At 52.3% G+C, this 18755-nt stretch overlaps 1 protein-coding gene across 3 annotated transcripts in view; it reads left to right on the top strand.

Moving 5' to 3' along the window:
* The window catches only part of LOC138825339 (axin-1), a 35025-nt gene that overhangs the window by 13212 nt on the left and 3058 nt on the right, over positions 1-18755 (top strand). For 2 of the 3 annotated variants that reach the window (XM_070019753.1, XM_070019752.1), the window contains exons 3-9: positions 6973-7113; positions 8512-8608; positions 11198-11335; positions 11925-12445; positions 13813-13983; positions 16696-16941; positions 18617-18724. In XM_070019753.1, the coding sequence (XP_069875854.1) occupies positions 6973-7113; positions 8512-8608; positions 11198-11335; positions 11925-12445; positions 13813-13983; positions 16696-16941; positions 18617-18724 (1422 nt within the window). The remainder of the gene's footprint in view (positions 1-6972; positions 7114-8511; positions 8609-11197; positions 11336-11924; positions 12446-13812; positions 13984-16695; positions 16942-18616; positions 18725-18755) is intronic. The other variant, XM_070019754.1, reaches the window with a different exon arrangement.

Genomic DNA, 18755 nt, shown 5'->3' with positions numbered 1-18755 from the left:
TCTCAGATCTCAGCCTCCTGAGTAGCTAGGATGACAGGCGTGAGCCACCACACCCAGCTTTGTGAGGCTCTTATCTCCAATAAACCAGAAAAGGCCAGGAGTGACACTGTGGCTCAAGTGGTAGAGTGCTAACCTTGAGCAAAAAGAAGCTGGGACTGGGAAGGTGGCTCAGTGGTAGAGTGCTTGCCTAGCACTCACAAAGCCCTGGGTTTGATTCCTCAGTGCCACATACACAGAAAGCCTGAAGTAGAGCTGTGGCTCAAGTGGGAGAGTGCTAGCCTAAGCAAAAAGAAGCTCAAGAACAGTGCCCAGGCCCTAGCATAGCAAAAAATAAAATAAAATAAATAAGTACATTGAAATGATAGTATGCAATCTGTATGTAAACCTTGCAGTATGTGGATAGTATGTGAATGAATTTGCCACACATTTTTAGGGTGACTTTTTGTTGTTGTTGTTGACTTGTGCAAGAAAATCATAGGGAAGAGTACTTCCTGTCCAACAGGGAGAAAAAGGGAGCAAGGTGCAGGTGGCTCAGATGGAGTGAGTGTGAAGAAAGGGATGATTAAAAGCCACTTTTGAGTGAGTTGTGTGTGCTGTTAGAGGTCCATTGACTCTCACAGGGGCCTGAGCACCAGCTGGTGTTGGAGCAGGTCAGAGGGGAGCACTGGGTGCTAGGGACACAAGGCTGCCTGGGCCATTTGGGTGGACGGGGGCATGGGTCTCACAGGCTTGGAGGTCGTGGTGGCAGGTAGGGTTTGAAGATCGGTTTTATACAAAGTATGAGACGTAGGTTGCGGTTTGTCTTTTGGCCTGTGCGTGTGATTAGTTGTTCCGGCCCCCTGGGAACAGCACATAGTGCTGTTGAAGGCCATCCTTAGAGGAGAACCTGCTACAGCCCCTGTGGAAAGCCTGCAGCTAGAGGTCAGTCCAGTCAGCTTACAAGCAGAGCCCAGAGGTAAATTCACGTGTGATGTGGCTGAGAGGGGCAGGGGCATTTAGAGTTACGGATTATTTAGTAAATTGAAAAGACTCTTTTCTGCATTTGATTGCTTTTGCACTTTTGTCAAAAATCATTTGGAAAGAGATGAATAATGTTAAAGTAGATTGCTTGCATCTGTGAAAATAGAACAATAAAACCTGTTGCGATTGCTTTGGGAAGTAGATTACAGGAGAGTGGTAGAGTAGTGGGTGAGATTGTGAACATATAAGAGAGATCCCGTCTAATGTAAGCTAATAAAAAACTTGAAATTTGTGTGGACCCCTATTGTAGTTTGTGTGTGTGTGTGTGTGTGTGTGTGCGCGCGCGCGCGCATGTGCGTGCACGTGTTCACACATGTGCATCCTGGTCCAGAAGTTTGAACTCGGCCTCGACGCTGTCCCCTGTGCTTTTTGCTCAAGGCTGGTGCTCTACCACTTGAACTACAGTTCTACTTTGAACTTTTTTTTTTTTTTTTTTTTTTTTTGCCAGTTGTGGGGCCTGAACTCTGGGCCTGGGCGCTGTCCCTCAGCTCTTCAGCTCAAGGCTAGTGCCCTACCACTTGAGCCACAGCACTACTTCTGGCTTTTTTTTCTGCTTATGTGGTGCTGAGGAATCGAACCCAGGGCCTCATGCATGCAAGGCATGCACTCTACCACTGAGCCAACTTCCCAGCCCATACTTTGAACTTTTTGATGGTCAATTGGAGATAAAAGTCTCCTGGACTTCCCTGCCTGGGCTGGCTTTGAGCTACCATCCTCAGATCTCAACTTTCTCAACTTTTGAGTAGCTAGGCTTACAGGCATGGGCCACCAGTTCTTGGCTCCCTTTGGTTTTTATTTTTAGAAATTTTAAATGAAATGGCAGAGAAGTTTAAAGAGGAATTAAGTGAGCCACATAATGCTGTTTCTCTTTGTGATTGTGTGCCTGTATGAACAGCACAGATGCATGTACACACTGACAGAGACACGCGTTCGTTGTACGTACTCACAGGTGCTCATGGAACATGGAGAAGCGCATCCCACACACGTTGCTGTCAGGGAAACACAGGGTCCTTGCTGGTTTTCATTGTCCCTTAGGCAGGGTCCTTTGCTACATGCACAGTATTTCCTCTTTTTTTTTTCTGGTCATGGGGCTTTAGCTCAGGGCTTGTATACTATCCCTGAGCTCTTTTACTCAAGGCTAGTGCTCTACCCCGTGAAGCCACAGCTCTGCTTCTGGTTTCTGGGGACTTTCATGGGGACTTTTCTGCCTGGGTTGGCTTTGAATCATGATCTTCAGATCTCAGCCTCCTGAGTAGCTGATGCACAGGTATGAGCCACCGGCCCCCCCCCCCACCCCCGATTCTGATATCTCCTCGTACAGTCATTGGCAGAACGCTTCTGTCATAGCCAAGTGGAATGTTTCTCAGACACTGGGAGGCTGACTCTGTAAAGTTGGTAAGCAGGCAAGTGGTAGCTTCCCTCTGCTTTCTTTTCTCTCTTGTGAGTCGTCGTCTTCTGTACACAGTCGAGCTTGTTCCACATTAGATCATGTGGATGCATGTGGAAGACGCGCATGCCTGTGAGTGGGCAAGGAGGAAGGATGGACATGGACTAGGGAGGCTCTTGACAGTGTAAAGAGCAGAGGGATAGCACCGGGCCCATCTCTCTGTAGTATTACTTTTTTGGTGTTGTTGGTTGTGGGGCTTGAACTCAGGGCCTGGGCACCATCCTTGAGCTTCTTTGTGCTCAAGGCTAGTGTCTGCCACTTGAGCCACAGCTCTGCTTCTAGCTTTTTGAGTAGCATATTGGATCTCAGCCTCCTGCATAGCTAGGATTACAGGCATGAGCCATCAGTGCCTAGATATGGTTTTACCTTTTTAATTAAGTGTTTATAGAAAGTGATCAAAGTTTAATATTTTTTTTTTTTGTCAGTTGTGGGACTTGAACTCTGGGCTTGGACGCTGTCCCTGCGCTCTTCAGCTCAAGGCAAGCGCCCTACCGCTTGAGCCACAGCACCACTTCCAGGTTTCTAGTGGTTTATTGGAGATAAGAATCTCACAGACTTTCCTGCCCTGGCTGGCTTCTATCCGAGATCCTCAGATCTCAGCCTCCTGAGTAGCTAGGATTACAGGCATGAGCCACCGGTGCCCGGCTCTTTTTTTCTTTTTTTTTGGTGCTGGTCCTAAGGCTTGAACTCAGGGCCTGGGTGCTGCCCCTGAGTTTTTTTTTTTTTGGCTCAAGACTAGAACTGTACTACTTGAGTCACAGCTCCACTTCTGGCTTTTTGGTAGTTAATTGGAGATAAAGTCTCACAGACTCTCTTGCCCAAGCTGACTTCGAGCCATGATCCTCAGATCTCAGCCTCCTGAGCAGCTAGGTAACTGGTGCCTGGCAATAGTAATGGGCACACTTCAGAATAGCTCATAGCTGGGCACCAATGGCCCACACTTTAATTCTAACTGCTCAGGAGGCTGAGATCTGAAGATTGTGGTTCACAATCAGTCCAGAAAGGAATGTCCATCAGACCCTTCAATTAACCACCAAATTAATCTCCAGTTGATCACCAAAAAGCTACAAGTGGAGCTGTGGCTCAAGTGATAGAGCACAAAAGCTCAGGGACAGCATCCAAACCCTGAGTTCAAGTCCTAGGATCTGTACAAAAAAAGAAAAAGAGGGCTGGGAAGGTGGCTCAGTGGTAGAGTGCTTGCCTTGCGTGCCTGAAGCCCTGGGTTCGATTCCTCAGCACCACATAAGCAAAAAGAAAACAGGCGGAAGTGGCGCTGTGGCTCAAGTGGTAGAGCGCTAGCCTTGAGCTAAAGAGCTGAGGGACAGCGCCCAGGCCCAGAGTTCAGGCCCCACGACCGGACCCAAAAAAAAAAAAAAAAGAAAGAAGAATACCACTTAATGTGACAACATTGATTGCCAGTAAGTGGCTGTGGCTGTAACTTTTAAGAAGGAATGACTGTCATTTCAAATACATGGAAAGTATTTCATGATACATAAAGGATGTAAAGTATGTGCTGCAGCGTTGTATCTGTAAGGTGGGGTGGGATGGCTATAAAGTATGGCCACCAAGATCCCCTTGTTCAGGCTGAAGCCGTTGAATGGTGCCTGGCCTGAAGCAGTCGGCGGTAGGTCAGCAAGACCGTCTGACCGGACTGGGCAGGGACTCACCTTCAGTGAACAGGTTTCCCATTTGGTGGCATGGGCTTCTGAGCATCTGCCTCCTGAGCAGCAACCACGCTAGCAGGTGGGCCCTGTCCCACTACCGCAGCCTCCCATGTAACCTCCCACGGAAGAAGTCGAGGAGCGCCAGGCAGTGGTGTTCTTACACAAGGCCCACATTCGTGTCTGTGGCCTCAGATACTGGTGTCTGTCAGGTGGCACAGAGGTGGAGGCCTGGATTTGGGTTGAAGGTCTGTCTCCAGCTCTGCTGCCTGCTCCCAGCTCTGCTGCCTGGCCCAGCTCTTGTCCAGTGTGTCCTGATGACAAGGGTCTGACATTCCTAGATGCCAGTTCCCTGTTCTGTTTAAGGGCCTTTTCAGTGTTAGTGGAATTGGGGCTTCTAGAAGATTCTGTTCATGTACATAGATGGCCACAAGGGAGTTTAACACCTTAGAAACAAACCCCTGTCCCTCTCCTTCGGCATCAAAGACTTCCTGCAGATGGTGTCAGTCAGTGAAGACTGCTCTATGACAGCTGCACACCTGGTCATGTGCTCCTGGGAGGCCCTGAGCACCGTCACAGTACCAGCCCAGCACCCTCACTACTTCCCAGTTGGCGGGAGAAGCAGATGTGCTGGCCAGGGTCATAAGTAGAAGACAGCACCTTGCAGGGGACAGCAGCTAGAGATCATTCTAGTCGATTAAGATGTAGCACTTGTTGATGATTTGATATTTAGTGCTAACAACTATCCATTTTAGTGCTGGGGATGAGCTAGATATTACAGGCACACAGCAATGCAGGTAGATGTGATTTTAAGTATATGCTTATATACTTATGTGTATGCATAGGAAGTCCCTGGAGCTAGAGGCTCACATCTGTAATCCTATTTGGGAGGCTGAGAGCTGAGGATCATTGTTTGAAGCTAGCCCAGGAAGGAAAGTCTGTAAGACTCTTACCTCCAATGAACTTCCAGAAAGTTTTGGCTGAAGTGGTAGAGCACTTGAGCAATGCTTAGGCCCCTAAGTTTAAGCCCCAGGACCAGCACCCTCCCAAAAAAGAAGAGCTTGCCAGGCTCACGCTTGTAATCCTAGCTATTCAGAAGGAGGCTAAGAGCTAAGTATTGGTGTTCAAAGCCAACCCAGGCAGGAAAGTCCAGGAAACTTCTGCAGTTAGCCACCAAAAAAAAAAACATATGTATAGCTGTGACTCAAGTTGTAGAAAACTAGTCTTGAGTAAAAAACCTCAGGGAGGGCTGAGAATGTGGCTCAATGGTATAGTACTTGCCCTGGGTTCGATTCCTCAGCACCCGTAAACAGAAAAAAACAAGTGATGCTGTGGCTCAAGTGGTAGACTGCTAGCTTGAGCAAAAGAAGCTCAAGGACAGTGCCCAGGCCCTGAGTTCAAGACCCAGGACTTACCAAAAAAGAAGCTAGGAATACTGCACAGGCCCTCAGTTTGAGCTCCAGGACTGGAGCGCGCATGCACACACACACACACACACACACACACACACACACACAAAATACACAAAATGAAGTGGAGCTTAAAAAGAAAAGTGGACTATGTTTCTAATTTAGGGTGAGAAAGGTCTGCAAATGGTTGATATAAAGTAGTAATAAGGGCCAAGTGTGGTGCACGTGGAATTTGACTCCTTGAGAGGCTGAGCTAGGTCGATGATAAGTTTGAGGTCAGTGTGGACAGTTTAGTGAGACCTTGTCCCCCCAAACATAATAAAAACAGCTGGAGGTGTAGCTCAACGGTAGAGCACTTCGCATACTTGTGAGGTCCTGGTTCTGTCCTTAGCACCTCAAAAAAGCTATAAAGACTGGAAATTATAATTTCATAGAAAGAAATAAAAAGTTTCGTATGACTCAAGTCACCATTAACAAAGTTAAAAATGAAAACTATATTTAGGGAGAAAGTACTTTCCAGCTGGGTGCAGGTAACTCACACCTGTACTCCTGCCTATTGGTGAGGCACAGGTCCAGCTTGGGCAGAAAAGTCCGTGAGTTAGATAGATTTATTTATGTATGTATTTAGTTGGTCATGGGACTTGAACTCTGGGCCTGAGCGCTGTCCCCCAGCTCTTCAGCTGTAGACCAGCGCTGAGACCAACCTGAGCCACAGCCCCACTTCCGGCTCTTTCTGATTATGTGGTGCTGAGGAATCAAACCCAAGGCCTCATGCATGAAAGGCAAGCACTCTAACAATGAGCCACCTTCCCAGCCCCGCCACTTCTGGTTTTTGAGTAGTTAATTGGATATAAGAGTCTCACGGGGACTTTTCTGCCCAGGCTGGCTTCACACCTCTATCCTCAGATCTCAGCCTCCTGAGTAGCTAGGATTACAGGTGTGAGCCACTGGCACCCAGCTTTTAAGAGTGCTTTTTAAGGAAAGATAGCTGTTTACATTTACACGTAGGGGGAAAAAACCAAACCCATGTGATAATCTATAAATGAAGGCTTAGATGTCTTCCAAATAGCAGAACATAGATTTGGAAAGCTATCTTGGGCTTTAAACCACTCCATTGGGTAAGATGGGGACAGGGGATGAGCCAGTTCTACACTGAAATCCAGATATGTCTGAAAATAGGGATTAAAACAAGAGGATGTGGGGTTGCAGAGGTGACACAGTGGTATAGTGCTTGCCTAGCATGCATGAAGCCCTGGGTTGGATTCCTCAGCACCACATACACAGAAAAAGCTGCAAATGGTGCTGTAGCTCAAGTGGTAGAGTGCTAGCCTTGAGCAAAGAAAGAAGCTCAGGGACAGTGCCCAGGCTCTGAGTTCAAGTCCCAGGACGGGAGGATTTTGATCTGCTGCCACTCATGTGCCTTCCTTGTTTACAGGTATGGATCCTGGCGGGAGCCGGTCAACCCCTACTATGTCAACTCTGGTTATGCCTTGGCCCCAGCTACCAGCACCAATGACAGTGAGCAGCAGAGCCTGTCCAGTGACGCCGACACCCTGTCCCTCACAGACAGCAGCGTGTAAGTCCTGCCCCTCCTGACCATCGCCTCCCTGGTCTGCGCCTACCCCGCTACATGGGCTTGGTCTCCTGGTTCCCCTAGAACGTAGCTCAAGTGCACTTGAAGCATAGACAAGCAGCTCTGCAGGTGCCGTCCTCAAAACTCAGCTGAGGCATGGGACTCTACCCAGCACCAAACCACCAACGATAACCCAGTCTGAGCACCAAAGTGTCATCAACCACCGCTGTCTGAGGCCACAGCTATCCAGAACCCTTGAGAGAGGAGAACCTGGGGCAAAGCTCAGACTGACCCCAGAGCTGCCCTGCCGGAGAGTCTGGCTTCTGTTTCCTCAGTTTTCATAGTCCAGGGCTCAGTTTGATGGTGGGTCAGCCGCTGGATGCGCCATCTCCACAGTAGGCGCAGGACAGAGAATGCAGACTTGGGAAGGCCGCTTGTTGCACAGGCCTTTGTGAAATTGGTTGCTGTTCTGAACCCGTCCTTTTGTTGTGGTTGTTGTTGCCAGACCTGAGGCTTGAACTCAGGGCCGAGGCCCTGTCTGTGAGCTTCTTTTGCTCAAGGCTGGCACTCTACCCCTTGAGCCACAGCCCCACTTCTGGCCTTTTCTGTTTATGGGTACTGAGGAATGAACCCAGGGCTTCATGCATGCTCCCAACCACTCCACCACTGAGGCGCAGTCCCAGCCCTGAATCCGTTCTCTTCATGGCTCAAGGATGGCCCAGGGCCTGAGTTACAGCTAAGCCTTCACGTGCCCTCTGTCAGGACACGGAAGCTTGCCTTACAACGTCACCGTCCCAGGTGTGGGGTGGGCTTGCTCCTTCCTGGCCCTGTGGTGTCCCTCTTACTTGCACTGTCCTGGTCTAAGCGTGTGGGAATGGGGTTGCGGGAGGCCCACGTGCACCTGGCCATGCACAGTCCTCCCCTACAAGCTGTCTTGCCCCCCTCCTCGTCCCCTCGTAGATGTTTCCGGTCTGAACACTGCCCCTGGTCTTGGCAGTGGTGTGAGGTCTTAGCAGGCATTGCCACAAGAGCCAGAGGCTTTGCAACTGCATGCAGCCTCTCGCACATTGCACCTTCCCGTTCTTGAAGGGCCTTCAGGAGGCCTTGACTTGCAGTTGGTTGATCCCAGGTTACATAGGTAAGGCTTGTACGGCCAGACTTTACCAAAATACCCAATAAAATGCTAGCTAGGTAGCAAAACACTCCATGGCTGTGCTTTGCTATCCCATACGAGTCGTGTGCATGAGCATGTGCAAGTCCACACGTGTGTGGCATCCCAGGTACCTGTACACGTGTGGCACTGCACCCGAGGTATGGCCACCATGACTGACGAGCCACGTTTCACGCCCCTGGCCCTCACTTCCTGTTGGAGCTAACCCAGCCAACCCTTCCTCTGCACAGGGATGGGATTCCCCCGTACAGGACCCGCAAGCAGCACCGGAGGGAGATGCAGGAGAGCGTCCAGGTCAACGGGAGGGTGCCTCTGCCTCACATTCCCGTAAGTACTGCCCCGCAGCCCCCATTGCCTGTCTGCGATTGGACTTTGGTTCCACCGCTCAGAATTGGCCACAACCGGGGGCTGGGAAGGTGGCTCCGTGGTAGAGTGCTTGCCTCGCATGCATGAGGCCCTGGGTTCAATTCCTCTAGCACCACATATACAGAAAAAGTGGGAAGTGGTGCTATGGCTCAAGTGGTAAAGCACTAGCCTTAAACTAAAGAGCTGAAAGACAGCACCCAGGCCCAGAGTTTTTGGCCACCATGGTACCCACTAGTGGGCGAGGCATAGCCGGTGATCTGGACCTGGATAATCCTGGAGTAGGAGAATGGCAGGTGATAACTGCCAGTGAAAGTTAGTCCAAAGAGCCCCAGACTACACAGCTACACATTCTTCGTGGGGCTTGAACTCGGGGTCTGGTCACTGTCCCTCAGCTCTTTTGCTCAAGGCTAGAGCTCTACCACTTTGAGCCACTGTGCCACTTCAGTTTCCTCATGGTTTAATTGGACGCTTCTGCCCAGGCTGGCTTTGAGCTGTGATCCTCGGATCTTAGCCTCCTGACAGACATGAGCCACCAGCGCCTGGCAGACGCACCCTGTTTTGTGGCTGAGTAGTGGATGTGACTGTGTGAACGTCTTGGCGAGCCTGGGCTCAGGACTTCACTGGCAGCAGGTCACGTGGAGTGTGACAGCAAGCTCCTCGCTGGTGGTGAAGAGAGCAGTTAGCGTGTGGTATTTCTGGTTTACTTCTCTTGGCGCTGGTGCTGGCACTTGAACTCAGGGACTAGGGACTGTCCAGGAGCTCTTTGCTGGTGATCTACCAGTTGAGCCACAGCTCTACTATGGCTGTTTGGTGTTTCATTGGAAATAAGAGTCTCATGATCTTTCCTGCTCAGTCTGGCTTTCAACCTCAGTCCTCAGATCTCAGCTTCTTGAGTAGCTAGCATTTCAGGTATAAGCTGGTGCCCAGCTACCAGCATTTTTTAGTTAGAATCTTAGTTTTTTTTAATTTTCCTGGTTCTGGGGCTTGACCTCAGGCCCCGCGCTCTGTCCCTACGCAAGGCTAGCACTCTACCTCTTGAGCCATAGCACCACTTCTGGCTTTTTCTGATAGTTTATTGCAGATAGAGAGTCTCACAGATTTCCTGCCTGGTCTGGATTTGAACTGCAGTCCTCAGATCTCAGCTTTCTGAGTAGCTAGGATGACAGGGGTGAGCCACCAGTGCCCGGCTCTTCCAATCATTCTTTGGCATGTATTTGGCTTAATCTTGTCACTGATGTTGTCTACTTATCAAAAATGAATGATGCTGTATGTATGTGTGTATGATTCTGAGTAATTAGGATTACGGATGTGAATAGCTGGCACCTGTTTGCCTGATTCGTTTGTGTGTCTATGTACTGGTACTGGGGCTGGAACTCAGGGTCTGGGTATTGTCCCTTAGCCTTTTCACTCTAGGCCCTATATCATTTGAACTATAGCTCCACTTCTGGCTCTTGGTGGTTAATTGGAGATAAGAGCTGTCTTTGAACCACGATCCTCAGATCTCAGCCTCCTGAGTAGCTAGGATGACAGGTGTGGTGGTTCCTGTAACAGTCCATGCTGACTCCCTCCACCTCCACGCCTCCCTGCCCCCACCTCTGCATCACACATCGGCTGCAGAGGCGCCTCAGCACGAGGCATCACTCTGTGGTTTCTGACGGGATGCAAGTCCTGAAGGTGCTGTGGGCTTGCACCGCCTCAGGACCCAAAGAGCCCGTGCTGTGTCCACGGTAGCCTTGGTGCTCTTTGGGGGTTTGGGGAGGGTTTTTTTGGTCAGTCATGGGGTTTGAACTCTGGGCCTGGGCGCTGTTCCTGTGCTTTTCAGCTCAAGGCGAGCGCTCTACCACTTGAACCATGCCACCACTTCCGATTTTCTAGTGGTTTATTGGAAATGAGAGTCTCATGAACTTTCCTGCCCGGGCTGGTTTTGAACCGTGATCCTTAGATCTCAGCCTCCTGAGTAGCTAGGATGACAGGCGTGAGCCACCGGCGCCTGGCTTGTTTTTTGTTTTTGTTTTTATCTTTGTTGGTTGTGGGGCCTGAAATCTGGGCCTGGGCACTGTCCCTCAGCTCTTCAGATCGAGGCTAGTGCTCTACCACTGGAGCCACAGCACCACTTCTGGCTTTTTCTGCTTTTGTGGTGCTGAGGAGTTGAACCCAGGGCTTGATGCATGTGAAGCAAGCGCTCTACCACTGAGCCACCTTCCCAGCCTGCTCCTTTGTGTTTGTGAACAAGTTGGGAGTGCCTTGGTTCAGGACGCATCCGATGAGACCCTGGTGAGTCGTAACTTGTATGCATCATCTCCTTGCCTACTGAGCCCTGACCATCTCTGACTCTGTCCTAGAGACTGCATGCTTAACCCTCCAGGTTGGTAGTTGTGAGAACCTAGAAGGAAACCATCTCCTCTGGGAGAAGAGGAAGAGTGGTAGGGAAGCTGGCGCCAAGTGCAAAGAGAAGCATCTTTCAGATGAGCCTTCCATGTTTAGTGCTCTAATAGTGCACTCGCTCCCGGTGTGGGGTGAAATCTGCTAAGAATGGCTGTCTCACTGCAGCGCACTTACCGAATGCCAAAGGAGATTCGTGTGGAGCCACAGAAATTTGCTGAAGAGCTCATCCATCGCTTAGAGGCTGTCCAGCGCACACGGGAGGCTGAGGAGAGGCTGGAGGAGCGGCTAAAGCGTGTTAGAATGGTGAGTGGGCCATGCACCAGGGCACGTTCCTGTGGCTAGGAAGTCTTGCGTTTAGGGTAACCTGAAGGGGGCTAGGAAGGTGGCTGAGGGGTAGAGTGCTTGCCTCGCATGCATGAGGCCCTGGGTTCAATTCCTTAGCACCACCTATGCAGAAAAAGCTGAAAGTGGCGCTGTAGTTCAAGTTGTAGAGTGGGAGCCTACCACAATAGCCCAGGAATAGCACCCAGACCCTGAGTTCAAGCCCCAGAACCAGCACAAAAAGAGAAAAGAAAACTCTGTCAAAATTAAAATAAACTCTGTTCAGACAAAGTGAAACCTGTACAGAGCTTCCCCAGTGGCTACAGCTGACACCAGGCCCCTGTCCCCTGTGTGTCTGTCCTCCACTACTCCCAGGAGCCCCTGTCCCCTGTGTGTCTGTCCTCCACTGCTCCCAGGAGCCCCTGTCCCCTGTGTGTCTGTCCTCCACTGCTCCCAGGAGTCTTCTGTGCCTTTTGTGGCCCAGCCACATTCTAGACCGCAGTACAACTCCTGCACCTGCATTCCGGGTGCACACAGGACCAGTTCTGAAAGTGCTGCTCTGTCTCCGCAGGAGGAGGAAGGCGAGGACGGAGACCTGCCCTCTGGGCCCCCCGGGGCCGGTCATAAGCTGCCTCCTGCCCCAGCCTGGCACCACTGCCCTCCCCGCTACGTGGACATGGGCTGTGCTGGGCTGCGCGACGCCCATGAGGAGAACCCGGAGAGCATCCTTGATGAGCACGTGCAGCGGGTCATGAGGACACCTGGCTGCCAGTCACCAGGGCCAGGCCACCGCTCCCCTGACAGTGGGCACACAGCGAAGCTGGCACTGCTAGGGGGCGTGGCCTCAGGGCACGGGAAGCACGTGTCCAAGTCCGGGACAAAGTTGGAGTCTGCCGGCCTGCACCACCACAGGCACGTCCACCACCACGTTCACCACAGTGCGTCCAGGCCTAAGGACCAGGCAGAGGTGGAGGCCACCCGCAGGGTCCAGAACAGCTTCACCTGGGGCCCGGAGTCACACAGCCACTCCAAGCCCCGCAGCTACTCCGAGACCACAGCTGCCACCCCCAGTGCCGGGGACCTGGCCTTCAGGTGAGTTCTCTACGGCCCTGCCACACACCCGTTCAGGGGGTGGCCCGAGCCCTCCTGCCAGTACCGTGGTAATGAGAGCAACCAGGAGGTGGGCCAGGGCATGAGGCCTTGCTCCTACGAAGGCTTAATCTTCTGTCAAAGTCACAGGAGTCAGGAACATCCAGCAGGGCCCTGGGAGCTGGAAAGTGAAGGACAGGGCCCGATCCGACTAGTTCCCAGCCGCTAACTCTGCCTAGATGTTTATCTCTTAAGGGTTTGTCTCCCAGTTTTTTTTTTTTTTTGGGGGGGGGGTCCGGTCATGGGCCTGAACTCTGGGCCTGGGCGCTGTCCCTCAGCTCTTCAGCTCAAGGCTAGCACTGTACTACTTGAGCCATAGCACCACTTCCGGCTTTTTTTTTTCTGGTTATGTGGTGCTAAGGAATTGAACTCAGGGCCTCATGCATGCAAGGCAAGCGCTCTACCACTGAGCCACCTTCCCAGCCCCCCAATTTTTTTTTTTTTAAATTCTGGTGTTGGGGCTTAAATTCTGGAGAGCCTGGGTGCTGTCCCTGAGCTGCTTTTTGCTCAAGGCTAGTGCTCTAGCGCTTGAGCCACAGCACTACTTTGGGCTTTTTCTAAGTTTATTGGAGATAGAGTCTCACGGCCTTTCCTGACTGGCTGGCTTTGAACCACAGTCCTCAAATCTCAGCCTCCTGAGCACTGAGGATTATAGGCATGAGCCACGCGCCCGGCTGCTCTCAATGTCTTGAAGACAAAACAAACCCTAGTTGTTTTTGTTATTGTTGTTGTTGTTTTGGTCGGTCCTGGTGCTTGAACTCTGGGCCCGGGCGCAGTCCCTGTGCTCTTCAGCTCAAGGCAAGCGCTCTACCCCTTGAGCCACTGTACCACTTCTGGTTTTCTTTAGTGGTTTATTGGAGATAAGAGTCTCACGGACTTCCCTTCCCCCTTCCCCCAGCTGGCTTTGAACCGAGATCCTCAGATCTCAGCCTCCTGAGTAGCTAGGATTACAGGCGTGAGCCTCCGCACTGGCTTGTTGTTGTTTTGTCAGTTGTGGGGCCTGAACTCAGGGCCTGGGCACTATTCCTCAGCTCTTCAGCTCAAGACTAGCACTCTACCACTTGAGCCCACAGTGCCACTTCCGGCCTTTAGTCTACTTATGTGGTGCTGAGGAATCGAACCCAGGGCCTCATGCATGTGAGGCAAGCACTCTACCACTGAGCCACCTTCCCAGCCCACCCAAGTTTTTGCATGTTCAGAGACAGTGACTTTCACAGTGGGGAGTGGGCCTTCTGTTGGGGTGTGAGGGCTCAGGAGACCTCAGGCCTGGAAGGAAAGCCAAAAGTGACCTCCAGGCCCTGCTTTTACAGCGGGAAGGCAGGCGCGTCCTCCAAAAGAAGTGCCAAGAAGACAGACTCTGGGAAAAACAGCAGTTCTGAGGTGCCAGGCTCCACAGAAGATGTGGAAAAGAACCAGAAGATCATGCAGTGGATAATCGAGGGGGAGAAGGAGATCAGTAGGCACCGAAAGGCCGGCCATGGGTGAGTGTGCTGTCCAGAGCCTGCCCACTCAAGGTGGGACAGTGGCACCCCCCCCCCCCCGGCAGAGCTGGCCACCGGGGCCAGCAGCCGAGGCCCTCATCCTCTTGCATTTCACACTGCCTCTCTCAGGAGGGTATCTCTGGCTTCTGGATCAGGTATTTCCTCCTGAGAGTCTTTTACCTGAAAGTTATATAAGCCAACCTTGGGATTGCCTCATAGCTGCTTTTCCCCTTTCCTGAGAGGCAGAGGCTGCTCTGGGTGTTGTGGAGCAAGGGTCCCAGGGTCAACCCTACAGAAGGCTCCTCATTTGCCTAAACCTTTGTTGTTGTTGGTGGTCATGGGACTTGAACTCAGTCCTGGGTGCTCTTTGAGCTAGTGCTCTACCACTTTGAGCCACAGTTCCATTTCCTGGTCAGTCATGGGGCTTGAACTCTGAGCCTGGGTGCTGTCCCTCAGTTCTTCAGCTCAAGGCGGGCGCGCTCTACCACTTGAGCCACAGTGCCACTTCTGGTTTTCTAGTGGTTTATTGGAGATAGGAGTCTCACGGTCTTTCCTGCTCGGGCTGGCTTTGAACTGTGATCCTCAGATCTCAGCCTCCTGAGTAGCTAGGGTTACACGTGTGAGCCACGGCACCTGGCTCAGTACTTATTTCTTTAGCCAAACAAAAATACCTAAGAGAAGCTTCGGTGGCTCACGCCTGTCATCCTAGCTACTCAGGAGACTGAGATCTGAAGATCAGGGTTCAAAGCCAGCCCGGGCAGGAAAGTCCATGAGACTCCTCTATCTCCAATAAACCACTAGAAAACCGGAAGTGGCGCTGTGGCTCAAGCGGTAGAGCACCGGCCTTGAGCTGAAGAGCTGAGGGACAGCGCCCAGACCCAGAGTTCAAGCCCCACGACCAACAACAAAAAAAGAAATATGTACTGAGTGGCTAACTTCTTGTGCTAGGGATGGAACCAGAGCCTTGCACTGTGGAACACAATCAATCTTAAAATCTTTTAGTTTTTTGGTGCTGGTCCTTGGGTTTGGGTTCAGGGCCTGTGCATTGTCTCTGGGCGTGGACTCAGGGCCTGTGTATTGTCTCTGGGCTTGGACTCAGGGCCTGTGTATTGTCCCTGGGCTTGGACTCAGGGCCTGTGCATTGTCCCTGGGTTTGGACTCAGGGCCTGTGTATTGTCCCTGGGCTTGGACTCAGGGCCTATGCATTGTCCCTGGGTTTGGACTCAGGGCCTGTGCATTGTCCCTGGGCTTGGACTCAGGGCCTGTGTATTGTCCCTGGGCTTGGACTCAGGGCCTGTGTGTTGTCTCTGGGCTTGGACTCAGGGCCTGTGTGTTGTCTCTGGGCTTGGACTCAGGGCCTGTGTGTTGTCTCTGGGCTTGGACTCAGGGCCCGTGCATTGTCCCTGGGCTTGGACTCAGGGCCTGTGCGTTGTCTCTGGTCCTTGGGCTTGGGTTCAGGGCCTGTGCATTGTCCCTGGGTTTGGACTCAGGGCCTGTGCATTGTCTCTGGTGTGCTCAAAGATCACTACCACTTGGGCTGCAGCTTCACTTGTGGGTTTTTCCAGGTTAATTGGAGTTAAGAATCTCATGGACTCTCCTGGCCAGGCTGGCTTTCAACCGTGATTCTCAGCTCTCACTCTCCTGAGCAGTTGGAATTACAGGCGTGAGCCACTGGCAAGTCCTAACTTTTTTTTGTCTTTGAGATAGTATTTGGCCCTAGCTAGCTAACTGGGACATAGGCATCAAGCTTTTCGGTTCAAGGCTAGCTCTGGTAAAAAGTTGCAAGATCTCACCTCAGCCAAGAAAAAGAAAGGGACACCGTAAACTACACCTGTCATCTTCATTATGCAGGAGAAGGGCAAATAAGAGGGTCATGACTCAGGCTGGCCCTGGCATAAAATATGAAAAAGCCCTTTTCAAAAACTAAAGAAGGGGCTGGGAAGGTGGCTCAGTGGTAGAGCGCTTGCTTTGCGTGCCTGAGGCCCTGGGTTCGATTCCTCAGTACCACATAAGCAAAAAGAAAAAAGCCAGGGCTGGGAAGGTGGCTCAGTGGTAGAGCGCTTGCCTTGCATGCATGAGGCCCTGGGTTCGATTCCTCAGCACCACATAAGCAAAAAGAAAAAAGCCAGAAGTGGCGCTGTGGCTCAAGTAGTAGAGCACTAGCCTTGAGCTGAAGAGCTGAGGGACAGCGCCCAGGCCCAGAGTTCAGGCCCCACGACTGGACCAAAAAAAAAAAAAACACTAAAGAAAAAAGGCTGTGAACAGTGCTCAAGTAGATTGGGTAGTGAGCTCAGTAGTCTCCTAAAACCCTAATACAGCCAGGGCTGATGGCTCATATGTATAATTATAGCTACTCAAAATTGTAACTTAAAGTACCTGGCCAGACAAATCTGAGAGTCTTCTACAATTACTATCAAAAAGCCAGGACTGGCAGGTAACCCGTGGTTCATACCTTTAATCCTAGCTACTCAGGAGACTGTGCTGGTCATGATTTGAAGCCAGCCTGGACAGGAAAATCTGTGAGACTCATCTCCAGTTAACCACTAAAAAGCCAGAAGTGGAGCTGTGGCCAAGTGGTAGTACTAGCCTCAGTCCTTGAGCTCAAGTCCCAGAACTGGTACCAAAAAAGAGAGGAAGAGACACGTACATGAGGTCTGAGGAGCTGACAGGCCTTCTGTCTGTGGTTATCATGCCTTGTTCTTCCTCCTGAAGGTCTTCTGGGACCAGGAAGCAGCAGGCCCATGAGAGCTCCAGGCCCTTGTCCATTGAGCGACCCGGGGCCGTGCACCCCTGGGTGAGTGCTCAGCTGCGGAACTCCGTTCAGCCCTCGCACCTCTTCATTCAAGACCCCACAATGCCCCCCAACCCAGCCCCCAACCCCCTGACACAGCTGGAGGAGGCCCGCAGGCGTCTAGAGGAGGAGGAGAAGAGATCCAGCAAGCTGCCCTCCAAGCAGAGGTGGGTTGAAGCAGGAGGTTACCTTAGAGGTGGCCCCAAGGCCTGCGATCCACAAGGTTGGCTCCTCTTCCACCTAGAGCCACTGAGAAGCCCTACTGGGAAATAGTGGGGGTGGGAGGTCGACAGAGCGTGTCTCAGCTCATGCCAGGGAGCTCTGTGGTCCCCAGTTTGCCGGGGAAGGGGCAGGCAGGCACACAGTCAGGGGGCCAACAGCTGCTGGGCAGCCCGGTCTGCAGCTAGCAACCTCAGGCTTCTTGTCCTCCTTGGGGGATAGCCACGCGCGGCCCAGCCACAAGAGGGCGCTGGCGGTGTAGCGCAGCCTCTCCTTCCTGGCCTTCTCTTCCTTCAGGGTATCAGTGGTCGGACTCATCACACTGTAGCTCAGCAAAACCTGTTCTGTCCTCAAGAGGAAATTGTGTCGCCCAGGCCACCGGCACCGGGAGACTCCTCTTTTGGGTGGCTGAGTATTTTGTGCAGGCGAGACTATGGTTTTGAGGCTGTTCTACTGGACTTCGTAGCCACCAGAATTCGCACTGTTCCTTCAGAAGTTGCTGGCTTCTCTTATCAGCCTGGTCTTATGTGGCATGGTCCTGGGTCCAAACCCGTTTCTCCAAGTTGCTGCTTACGTAGCTGTGCAACCCTGGTCTGCATTAGTGTCCGCCTGTCCATTCCCTCAGGAAGTGTGCTTGTGTCTCTGGTCTGGATTGGTGTAAGTGTGCTTGTGACCCTTGGTCCTCAGTGGTCTTCATGACTTACATAGGCTCTGAGTCTGTAGCAGCTCTGGGGCCAGAACAAGTCATAGCGGTCTCAACCCGAAGGCTAGGCCACCTGTGCTCTGTGCAGGAAATGCCTCCCTTCCCCCGGCTGAGCTTGGCACGTGTCTGGGCCCATGACCTGGCAGGGTTGCACCCCACGTGATGGACATTGCTATGATTTTCTCCCTCTGGCCAGGGATACAAGAGCCACTAAGCCCATGTCTGGGGGCTTGGGCTCCTGCAGGGTTTCAGCTAGTGCCTCCAGCCTCTCAGTTACTGGTTTGTCTTGTCTGAGGTCAGAAGTTTTTATGAGTAGCTACAGGCTCCTGGGATGGAGATGTGCCAGGCCCACACGCTTCAGGATGGCCCCAGGCAGGTCACAGTAGACACCGTTCAGTGTCCCTGAGTAACACATGCAGGTGTGGAATCCGTACAGACAGGCCTCAGTCATAATAACAGGCCCTGATGTCCACATAGAACACTGCCATCATCCATCGCTGGGTCCACACTGGCCTTCAGACGTTGATACCCTGGAACCCGATAGGAAGAGCCTCCCCAGGGAGTGGCTGCAGACGGGTCTCTCCAGGAGGCTCTGCAGTGCGGAGATGTCAGCAGGGGACAGAAAGGCAGCTCCTGGCCCCCAGGTCAGCAGTTCTCCTCAGTGTGTTCCAGGGATCACGGAGAGTAAATGTAGGAGCCCTGACCTGGGTGGTGACGTGCTCCGTGGCAGGGCCCTGACCTGGGTGGTGACGTGCTCCGTGGCAGGGCCCTGACCTGGGTGATGACGTGCTCCGTGTCTCTTACTTCCTGCCAGCGGCAGCTCCCGTGGGCGGGCTCTTTCGCGGCTGCTTTCCTTGTCCGCTGCCCAGTGTCCAGAGTGCTGGCTATGGCTCTTCCCACTGACGTGGGTTGTTCCCTAGGTATGTGCAGGCGGTCATGCAGCGGGGACGCGCCTGCGTCAGGCCAGTGTGCACGCCGGTGCTGAGCGTGGTGCCAGCCGTGTCGGACTTGGAGCTCTCCGAGACAGAGTACGTGTGACCCAGGGTCCTCCCGGTCCCA

The sequence above is a fragment of the Dipodomys merriami genome, unplaced genomic scaffold (genome assembly GCF_024711535.1).
Source record: "Dipodomys merriami isolate MVZ:Mamm:240054 unplaced genomic scaffold, mDipMer1.0.p SCAF_137, whole genome shotgun sequence".
NCBI classification, from domain to species: Eukaryota; Metazoa; Chordata; class Mammalia; order Rodentia; family Heteromyidae; genus Dipodomys; species Dipodomys merriami.
The sequence above is the reverse complement of the archived record's forward strand: the minus strand, read 5'-3'. Positions and strand labels throughout refer to the sequence as shown.